This window comes from Hydra vulgaris, chromosome 15, assembly GCF_038396675.1.
Source record: "Hydra vulgaris chromosome 15, alternate assembly HydraT2T_AEP".
NCBI lineage: Eukaryota > Metazoa > Cnidaria > Hydrozoa > Anthoathecata > Hydridae > Hydra > Hydra vulgaris.
Window position 1 is genome coordinate 24,472,746 of NC_088934.1, and position 12,151 is coordinate 24,484,896.

At 27.4% G+C, this 12,151-nt stretch overlaps 1 protein-coding gene across 2 annotated transcripts in view; it reads right to left on the reverse strand.

Moving 5' to 3' along the window:
- LOC136072067 (transmembrane prolyl 4-hydroxylase-like) overlaps window positions 1–12,151 on the reverse strand; it is a 79,638-nt gene that overhangs the window by 33,150 nt on the left and 34,337 nt on the right. The window contains exons 4-6 of one of the 2 annotated variants that reach the window (XM_065820187.1): window positions 9,123–9,202; window positions 3,942–4,003; window positions 2,001–2,035 (exon numbers count right to left, since the gene is read on the reverse strand). In XM_065820187.1, the coding sequence (XP_065676259.1) occupies window positions 2,001–2,035; window positions 3,942–4,003; window positions 9,123–9,202 (177 nt within the window). Of the gene's footprint in view, window positions 1–2,000; window positions 2,036–3,941; window positions 4,004–9,122; window positions 9,206–12,151 lie in introns of both variants that reach the window. The other variant, XM_065820186.1, reaches the window with a different exon arrangement.

The following is a 12,151-nucleotide window of genomic DNA, read 5'->3' on the forward strand; positions in this document are numbered from 1 at the left end:
TATAAAATTATTTTAATTATCTGTTATTTGTTTTTTCTAAAGTTATATTTTTAAGGAACTACTTTGTTGAAAATTGCAAATTATAAATAAATCTGTAGCCAACGAGTGCACAACAATAGCTAGTATTCTAAGCCGTGATGTCAATAACACGTGCAAAGACAAAAACGGACCAATGCATGTTGAATAGCAAAGCATTTACGCTGTCCTATACTTGATATTCTGGTTTAGTGACGTCACTAAACCAGAATATTAATTAGATTTTACGTTAGAAAAATACATTTTTTCACTTACGAGCAGTTAATAAACAAAAAATGAGTTTCCAATAATGCTTATTAAAGCGAACACTATAAAATAACATCAACTTGAAATTGCCTGGACTGTTACTTTAAATATACAGTCTTATTTCATTATTTTTGGTGCTTCAATGTACTTGCTGCATTGTACATAATTATAGTTTTATCATGTTTTCAATAACTTTATAAAGTCATCGAGAAGTATCCACGATGCCATTATTGAGCTGTAAAATATTATATATAAGGGTATGTGTTTCATTCTGTAAATTCATAAACAAAGTCAATAGTACAACATTTTTTATGTACTCGTGTAATTAACAACTTTTATTTTTAGAGTACTTGTTAGTTGTAATATTTCTGGATTTTATGCATAATCTAGCTGTAATATATTGTTATATATGATGCAAACTTGATTTAGTATATTGTGATGCTAAATGCATTCGAGTTTTTTGAGTTTACTATTTGGTGAACAAATATTATGCTTTCTATTAAACTTGCCGTCTTATTTCATTATTTATGGTGCTTCAATGTATTTGCTGCATTGTACATAATTACAATTTTATCTTGCTTTCAGTAACTTTGAAATGTCATCGAGAAGTATCCACAATGCCATTATTGAGTAATAAAAAGCTTTAAAATATGTGTTTAATTAAAAGGGTCAAAATTTTTTTATGTACTCGTGTGATTAACCAGTTTTATTTTTAGGATACATGTCATATTTCTGGATCTTCTGTATAATCTAGCTATAATATAATGTTTATATGAAGCAAACTTGGTTGAGTAAATGCATAAAAAAACTATTTAGTCAAATTATTTACTGTTTTCCCACTATAAATGCTTTATTTCAAAATGTAACAGTACAACACAAGTTTTGTTTCTGCAATTGTATTACCTGCATATATATTGTTATAACATGCAGCTAACTTTAATGACTTGTTCTGCCTGTAAGCATTATGTATCACCTGGTATTACTAATATGATGCTTATTTTCCTATGGTGGCTATAGCTGTATACATACGTATATGCAATGTGATCTTGTTAAATAAACTTGTAACTTAATGACTATCACAATCTAATGTAATAATTATAAAATTTTGATATTTAATATGCTATATAAGCTATCCTAAATTCATACAAAGTTTTCAAAAAACTATATAGGCCCCACTTGGGTTGCCCATCTGGGACCCGTGCTTAGTGTTTGGGGATGACATATGGGCCCTACATGGGCTGCCCACTGGGGCAGCCCATATCGGGCCCATCTGCGCCCCACGGACACTTGCATGGGCCCCAGATGGGCACCTCATGTGGGGCCCATGTACAAGCCCATAAAGGACCCATATAGGTCCCATATAGAATGCTGGCAGGGTTATTTTATTACTCTCCAATTTTATCCAGATTTTGTGCTGCACAACATCACCGCAACATCACGTGCATTGTGCAACATATATTGATGTTACATCAAAAGAAGTAATTTTTTAATGGTTTAACCTAGTATTCATTCTTAAAATTAAATTAAAAAAAAAAATATCCATAGAAAATCTTTTTTAAACTTAGTAAATACAATAATCAATAGGATTCAACTTTTACTATATATTTATAATCATATGATTATATGAATGATAAACTAATAATTTTACAATGTTTTCAAGAATAAGGTATAAAAAGAAAAGCATAGGTTTATAAAAAATTATAATCATTAAACATTACCATCGTCCATGACAGTCACATTCATCTTTTCCCATCTAAAATTAAATCAAATAACTTTATATATAATAGTATAAAATAATTTATATATTAGTTATATACAAGTTATTGTTATTAAATATATATATATATACATATATATATATATATATATATATATATATATATATATATATATATATATATATATATATATATATATATATGTTTATATAGTATGTATGTAGGATGTATGTATGTATGTATGTATGTATGTATGTATGTATGTATATATATATATATACAGGGGAAGAAATAGATGTTGGACATCGCTAACCCTTCTTGAGAACGCTAGAGGAGTGCATCTAATCATTGTTTACTTATTTTTATTAAAAAATAAACAAGAGTTGGTTACCCCCCTCAAACAGGTCTCAAAAACAGTCTGAGGGTGCCAATGCCTGACATTTATTTCGACCCCTGTATACATCTATATATCTATAAATGAGTTTACATAATGATTGCATAATGAAAGAAAAATAAATAAAAAACACAAAAATAAATTAGTTATTTTTATATTTATTTCCGTTTTTTTAAATAAATTTGATATGTGAAGAAATCAGTCATCTCTCAAAAGTTACAAAAAAATCAATAAAGAAATGAACAATTTTTAAAATTACATTTGCTAAAAAAATTTTTCAGCAAATTTTTAGTCATTATCACTTTAACGCCATCTTTTTAGTCATTAAATTAATCACAGAATCACTTTAACGTCATCTTTTTAGTCATTAAATTAATCACAGAATCACTTTAACGCCATCTTTTACCACCTTTTTATTTTAGTTATCTAAGTTAAAAAGATCTTATAAATAATATTTAATAATAAATTCTAATTTATATTTTGTATAAAAAAATTTTAAATATAAAAAATTCTTTATCAATAAATAAAGACAAAAAATGTATCGTGAAGTTAAAAAAAGATCACATACATATTTAGATAACTATGTTTTAACATTAACCTCATTTACAGCTTTTAAGTTTATTAAAAATGAAAAGAAGAAAGAAAAAAAAACAACCAAAAATACCTTGCTCTACAATTAAAACACAACTTTACACTTTGATTTAAGTTTCAAATTTTGGTTTAAAGTAAGACATTTTCTTATATAAGTAGGTCTGAAGAAAGACTACTGCACCAATAACCTACAGCAACAACTTACTGCAACAACAACAACAACAACAACAAACTGCAACAACTACATACTGCAACACTTACTGTAACAACAACATACATCAACAACTTCAAAATACAAAAACATACTGCAACAATAACAAACTGCAACAACATACTGCTGCAAAATTATGGTAAAAAAAAAAAAATTGTATATAAAACTTATATAAATTTTTTTTATCTTTATTTAATTTATTTATTCAAAAAGTAATTGGCAACAGTGCTGGTGAATAATTCTGAAGTTAATTGCCAGCAGGAAGAATTGAACCTATTTCTTTAAATTAAATATTAGTCTATTTCACAATTATCAGCTTAGCACTGTGGATACCAATATGATTTATGAAGGCAGAATTGCAGGTTCAAACAGTTTATCAGAAAATTTTATTTTTTATTTGAAGATGTTCATATAAAGTCATCGAACCAGTGGAAAGTTTATTGAGGGTTTTAGTTTAGACACACTTTTGTTTAAATAAAGTTTTCTCATTCTTTTTTTTTTTGCACTGCAGGTAGTTTATACAAATTAATTAGCTTAGCTATTAAAAATAAGTATAATTTAACTGTTTTTTTTTATACAAGCAAAACACTGTCAACATATACTTATTACAATTAAATTGTTTTTTTGCTGCCAGCAATTATACTTTAGATTTATTCGTCATCATTGCAAGCAATTACCACCAGTTATTTTCTATTTATTTAAATGATTAAAATTTTTTATCTGTTAACACAACAAAAATTCTTACATTTCTTTGATATCATTTTCTAACATCCACAATGAAAATGAGGCATGAATAACACTTATCACCTAAAAATTGTTAAATTTATATATATATAAATAAATGTATATATATATATATATATATATATATATATATATATATATATATATATATATATATATATATATATATATATATATATATATATATATATATATATATATATATACATATTATAAATAATAAGTTGTAGAAAGCTATAAGATTTAGAAATAATATTTTTCCAAAAAAATATTGTTTATAAATTAATAAATGAAAGAGGTAGGTTATTGTGATTTTGGTTCCAAATAAAAAGGTAATTTGATAGCTGAATAAGGTTGCGCAATTTAAGAACTTTAGATAAAAAATAGAGTATGTTACAGTTAGAATCAGTATGTTGAAAGTAAATTAACTTAAGAGCTTTATTTTGGAGATGAGTTAGTCTTGCAAGCTGCTTAGATTGTCCCCAAACTTGACAAGCATATTTTAGTGAAAAATGGCATAATATTTATTAAGCAAAATTTTATGAATAACATAATGATGGCTGTTTGATCTCCTTAATTTTAATACTAAGTCTTGAAGATCTTAATTAAAAAAAATAATTTTGATAAAAAGATTTGTCTTGAAGCAGTGCAAAAGATAAATTTTATTAAATTAATATTTAATTAAAAATTTTTATTAGGTAATTAAAATTTTTTCAGTCTTATTAAGTTGAAAAATCAATTTTGAAAAATTAAAAATTTGACTTTAAAACATTCTCTAAATAAATACAAAAATGATTTTAAAAGTAAAAGCGCTTAGTTAAATAACAAAGTTTATTTGTTTCTTATGGTTTCCTTCCTTTTTTTTATCTGCAAGAGAAAAGAATTTCTTTTTTCAATGCACAACCATTAGGGTAAGGGGGGGGGGGGGTTGAGGGCTGCAGAAGACTGCAACATGGGGCTCTGATTCAGAATGTGGGGGCCATGGCACTGCGCTCTACTAAAATAAAAGTATTCTGGTCACCATATATAAATATATATATATATATATATATATATATATATATATATATATATATATATATATATATATATATATATATATATATATATATATATATATTAGGATTCTTTGAAAAAAATTCAAAAAAATCAATTCCCTAGTTTAATCAGATTTTTTTGATTTATATTGAATTTCCCCAAACTTTTGAAATATAATAAAAATAAAATTTTTGTTAAATTTCATAATGAAATTTTTATTATATTGAAATAAAATATAATTATGAAACTTTTAATATCATTTTTTGAAACTTAATTAAACTATAATACTAAATATATACTATAATATTAAATATATACTATAATAATAAATATATGATTTAAAAATGATTGTATAATAAGTTAAACTTTATTATAAAATCATTATTAAATCAATTTAAAACATTTTAAAATCTTTTTTAATACTGATTGTTTACAAACTTTTAAAGACTCAATCAATTCCTTGATTCATTGATTCCTACGCTTTATGATTAAATAGTGTGAATACCAATTAGCTTTCTTCCTCAATTCCAAGTTGATTTTTAATGCTTGAATGCACAAGACCAAATGATTAAAATACTCTTTCAATGCCTGCAGATTAAGTAGTAGGTAACTGATCAACAACTTCCAGTAATTCTTAATTCACTCAAATATTATAAGATTTTCACTACACATGATATCAGAGTTGTTAACAAGGCCAAAAGTAGCAAGGCCAAGACCACATGTTACAACTCCAAGGCCAAGAACAAGATCAAAAGTTACTAGGCCAAGGACAAGACCAAGGCCAAGAGTTTTAAGGTCAAGGCCAAGAATAAGAGTTTCAAGGCCAACGCAAACATTTTTAAGACCAAAGACTTCAATTTTTGCCTAACATTTAAGCCAATTATTAACAAAACTGTAGGTAACAATCACTCTGACAATAAACCACATGTAAAAATAAACCAAGATTATGCACAAAATTCTACGAAGTCAATAAAAAAACTTAGATATGTATGAAAGTCGAAAACAAAAATACGTAAAAATAAAGAATGAAAACTTTTAATTCTTTAATTTTTTTTTTTTTTTTGCAAAGCCAAAATTGTCAAGGCCAAAGCCAACAGTTTCAATGCCAAGGTCTTAATTTTTGGCCTTAAGGCAAGACCAAGGCTAAGGCCAAGGCCAAGGACTAACAACTCTGCATGGTATTATAGTTTGAACAATATTGTCATGGAATATAAACTTTTAAAAAGATCAAATTCTGCTTTAAAACTAATCAAAATTGGAAGAAAATCATTCCAACCTCCATATTTCTTTATCAGTTAATCTTTACCTCTGTATTAAAAATCAATAATATTATTCAAGAGATGAGTCGTTGCCTGTTGAACTCTTTTGCTTAACTTTTTCCTAGCATCTTGGCTAAGCATAGGTTTTAATTCTTTTTAAAGGTTTTTCCATATCACTAAACTGTCACCAATAATATGACTGTCCCTTTGCATCAGATCTAATGCATCTGCAATTGGTTTAGTAAAAATAGTAAAAAGCAATAGTATTCTGCAATAGTATTTTTAACAGTTCTCCTGTAGTTTACACAAAGATTATTTACAATATTTGTTATATATTCTAGTCAATTATCGCTATGTTTTTTTTTTCAATTAACTGTTGATAGTTATTAAATGGTATTATATAATTTCTAAAATATTTAACAATTTGAACTACCTGCTCCTTAATTCGGTTTCTGCTTTTTGTTGCAATTGACAAGTTTTGGACTAATAGTTTGAGTATATGAGCTGAAAAATTCATATGTAATAACTTAAACATCATCTTGAGTTTTCAATTGCTGTTTTATTTTTGACACATTTGATGCATTATCAGTTACTACATTGTAACTTTTCAACCAAATTGTTTTTTGCATTTATTTATAAAGAGATAACATGTTTTTTGTATTTATTTGAAGAGAACACCAACCAAAAAGTCAGAAGTATGTAAATGGCTTGATGTATCAACTTGTATTTGCAAAATAGATATCTTATTTCATTGTTGTTACTGTTCAACAAACTAATAGGTTCATAATGGCCCCACCCATTAATACTCATTACAAACTGATCATGAAGAAAACCAGAACAGCTGTTCTTGTAAAAAGTATCAAGTAATTTTATATTAATAACAATTCTATTAGGTGCTTCTTTTAATTAATTGCTTCTTTTAATTAGTTGCTTCTTTTAATAAATTGCTTTTTTTCAGATTTTATAGCTTTAATAAGGCATAAATCAATTTAATTGACACCATCTTGCTATCCACAGTAGATTGACTAGATTCAGTTTTCTCAAAAAATGATTCTCAAAAGATGTGCTTCCTCAGTCGTCTGATTGATATTCTTCAGTTTCTGATTGATATTTTTTAGTTTCTTAACAAATATTAATGTTCCCATTATCTTGAACATCTTTCAAAATATTAGATTTACTTTGGAGTTTTTAATTTGAACTACCAAACTTTTGCACACCACAGCCTTTAAATTTAGCTTTATTACCCTTTTCCCCAAACTTTGCTAGTATTTCTTTAAAACTTTGCTGGTATTTCAAACCATGTCCAAACTGTTCAACCAGCACAAAACATTATTTTTATTTCAACCTATGTTGTACTTATTTATAATTATATTACATATAATATATATAAACATATAAGTTTGTATATATATTAATGTAGAGTCACTCCTTGCATATTCAACCTATTTAAGTGAGTTGATATATGTATCAATATATTTATTCAAGTCAGTTAAAAAACAATTAAATAAAAGTGATTAAACTAAATAAAAAAAACATGAAAAAAAAGGAAAAAATACTCTTAATTAAATAAACAAAAAAATATTTTAGTCTGTTATGTCATACTTTTGTGGTTTTTAAAAAAAAAGGATTAAAACTCAATTAGTTTTTCTCAACTATTTTAATGGTTCTTACAATAAGTGCTCCTAATTTTGTCAAAATTAAACACAAAGAGCCGTTAAGAGTTGTTTTTTTACCATAAACCGTATACATTAGGTCTACTGCTGATTTGTTAACGATAATAACTGAAAGATTAATACAAATTGATTAATTAAACAAAAATAAATAAAGCATCTTAAAGAATATAAAATTGTCTATTTATTGGTAATTTTTTGTATCAGTTTATAGACAATTTAAACAATTAAACAATTAGCCTAGTCTTTTTTGTTATTGCTCTCTGCTGTGTGAAACAACAAATGCAGCATTTTTAGGTGTGTGAAATAGCTAACTGACAGACACAGGGAAAACTTCAAATATTTTTATGTTTATTTAAATTAAGATATTTTGCAAAAGATTACAATGACTGGAGCTTGGGAATAAAAAAACCCTAAAACTTTTTATAATTTTAAAAATAATTTTGGTTGAGAGTAGTAAAAAACCATTTTATAATCTTGTTGTTTTTTAAAATTTTTAACAAACCTTTAATTAAATATTTTTAAAGTTATGTTACTTGAAAGCTCAAAATAAATGTTGCAATTCTGAGGGAACAAGAGGGGTATGGCCAACATTTGTTAAAAGTAAAATGGTCATATTTTAGGATTTTCTTGGAGCCAGAAGCTAAAATTTTCAAGGAAGTCTTGTTTTACTAAGTACTCTCAACTTTTTTTACTTTTGCTGATTTTTACTCTGTAAAAATCAGCAAAATCTGAGATGTAGGGTGACATTTTTAAATTTCTGGGTCATTTGACATTGAATTATTACTTGACATGGAATTATAGCATTGTAGTTAGCTAAAACATAACAATCTGTAGCTAATCAATGGCTACATATTGCAGCTTTGTAACTAGCAGTATTATTATGTTATATCGATAGCTACACATGTAGCTTGTGGATCCAGCAAAAAATGTTGTATCTGCCACTGCAGTTAAGTACAAAAATATTTTTTAGTAATATATGAAATAATAACTGATAGAAAATGTTTTAAAAACAATAGAAAATTAATATAAACTCAATTTATTATACAAATAAATCAAATTTCATAAATGTATATGATGAATGTACTTATTTTATCAGTGATTTTTTAATATCTAAAGCACATTACATAACTTTTAATCTAATATTTAAAACACATAACATTAAGTACATCACATAAATTTGATGGAAAAGATAAATAGCAAATTGTAACATACTTCATCAATGTCTATATATTTATCATCATTTATATCCCAAGCTGAAAATTCCCCAAACCATCCAGAAGCTTTGCCAAATTCTGTTTGAAAAATCAGAAAACTTTATTTTTGCATATAAATTCTATTTTTTAAATATACAATATATAAAAATATACAAAAAAAATTAGGTAAAAAAAGTATTTTATCACATATACTACATTTTCTAAACCCTGAAATTCCATAAGGTTACAAAAAAAGAAACAATTTTCCTTATTTATATATATTATTTCTAGTTGATTCTATAACATTTAAATCAATAGTTTAATACTCACTACTTAGATAGTAGTAGATTTTAGAAGAGAAGAAACAGGAAGACTTTCCTCTTTCTGCTGACAAATGTGCTTCTTATGTAACTTCTTGGATACAGGCTGACATGGAATCTTTTATTCCCTCTCAACAAATCCAAATCAAATCTCACTCTTCTCAATGATTTTCCTCTCATTGAGCTGCACCGATTTCCAATTGAAGCTATCACTTTCATATCTATCAACAAGGTTGTTATGACATAATATGTCTGGCAGATCTGTTGACTTATTTTCAGACATAAAATATGTCAAACATATTTTCTATTAATATATTTTGGCATAATTTTATGTCTGAATTGTTTTCTGTTGACATTAAATATTTCCAACATGTTTTCTGTAAACATATTTTGACATAATTTTATGTCAGATTTATTTGCTGTTTTATATTCTTATAGAAGTCAAACTTATTTGTTAAGATATTTTAATTTTATTCATCAAAATATTCTGAAATGCGTTATTAAATTGTTAGTTTGATTTTTATTTCAAGAATATAAAACATAAACAATGTCCCAAATAAAATTATGTCAAAATGTCAGACATTTTGACATAATTTTGTGTCAGCAGAAAATAATTAAGACATAAAATTATGTCAAAATACGTTGATAGAAAATACATGGGACATAATTTATGTTATCAGTCAAATATGTCTCAGACATATTTGACTGATAACAACCCTGTCTATCACTATGGCAATTCTCCAGAAAACACATGTCTGCTTGCTATTGATAGAAACAATTGTAAAAAGGTTTTATTTAATGCCAAAGCTTGCTATTCTCAGGTCACAAAACCTCATCTTTAACAATATCTATTATAAGGGCAAATCTGTTATTTCACCTCTATTGCATGGTTCAGATTTTTTACCTCACCTAAAGACATTGCTGAATTGTTTGCAAAGAACTTTTTATCAATCTCACTCTCGATTCCATTAACTATATCCTACCCGATATAGCCTACAAACAGGTTATTACATTGCTTGACATTTGTATCACTCCAGTTTCTGTATATAAAGTGATTTTCTGCTTTATTATTTTCTACTCTATTAAAGCAGGTGGTCTGAACAACATACTTGTTATAGTCTTGCAGAAGATATCCTTTTTTCAAAAATTCTGGAGAGGGATCTAACTTGTCTAATAACCATCCCATCAGTCTTCTTACTATCATAAACAAGGTTTTTAAGTATTTAATTAAAAAAAAACTCATATCTTTTTTTATTTATTTTTTTAAAATTCTTCGATTTCAACAGGGCTGCAAGCAATCACTAATTAAAGTTGGAAGTTACTGGAAAAGAAAAGATGAATGTTACAAATTATATGAATCAGGAAAGCAAGATAAAGGAAGCGAATTCCAAAGAGCTGATGTTTGAGGAAAAAAACTAGACAAATAAGTGTTTTTGGAGCACTTAGGAACAGCCATAGAAAAAAGGATGAGACTTAATAGAATGACGAGTAACACAAGAATGAATTTTAGCAGATGGCACAAGAGACGCTAGCTCTTTAAAGAAGTGCCCATTATAGTATTTGTAGAAAAGAGGAAGAGAAGCAACATTATGACGATGTGATAATGGTTGGAGGTTGGCTGCAAAAGCAGGTCAAACTATGCTTACAATGCATTTTTTCACCTTGTCTAAATAAGAAAGGGCATCATTTGAAGATCCGCCCCAGATATTCCATACATAGCTGGATTTGAGATTTATAGAGATAGAGAATAGAAACCGAAGTAAGAAAGAAGATGAAGAGTAGATGACTCATCAAGTACATCACCGTTCATAAATATATGAAGATCTAACTTATTGTGACAACAATTGGCTGAAAAAAACTGAGTTTTATCTGAATTGAAGTTCACCAACCACTGTGAGCCCCATGTTGTAGCAGAAGTGAGATCTTTTTCAAGCTCAAATGCCCCTTCCAAGCAATTAGAGAGTGTTAGCTTCTTATCTTGACAAATTAAATGGTAGTACCATCAGCGAACAATGCCACCTTAGATGTGAGAATATCTGGAAGATCGTTGATGTAAATTAAAAAGAGTAGAGGGCCAAGGATTAAATCTTGAGGAACCCCTGAAGTTACAGAATATGAAGAAGAGTGCTGTCCATCGAGGACAACTTTTATACTACAATTGGAAAGGAAGGATTCAGTAATCTTAAAGATGTTGCCAGATACACCATAAGAACAAAACTTATGGAGAAGACCAGCATGCCAAACTTTATCAAAAGCTTCAGAAATGTCAAGAGTGATGGCCTTAACCTCTCCGCCTTTATCTAATGCATGATAAAATCTATCTGCTATTACTGTTAGCAAATCAGCTGTAGAACTAGAAGATCGTAATCTATATTGATGGTCAGAAAGTTATTAGTTATTAGATTCAAGATGAGAGATTAAGTGTTTGTTAATTAAAGATTCAAAAACCTTGCTTACGATAAAAGAAGACTAATGGGACGGTAGTTAGACGAATCATATTGCTCTCCAGAACTTTTGAAGATAGGGATAACAGATGCCGCTTCCAGAGTCTTGTTTTCCAGCAGGCTGGAAAACAAGACTCTGATAAGCACTTGTTAAATAGTTTTGGGAGTATAGACGACAGCTCCGCAAAACACTTCTGAAAAAAAGAATCAGGTATGTTGTCTGGGCCACAAGCTGTAGAAGAGTCTAGGCAGGAAATCACTTAAGATACACAAGCTGGAGTGAT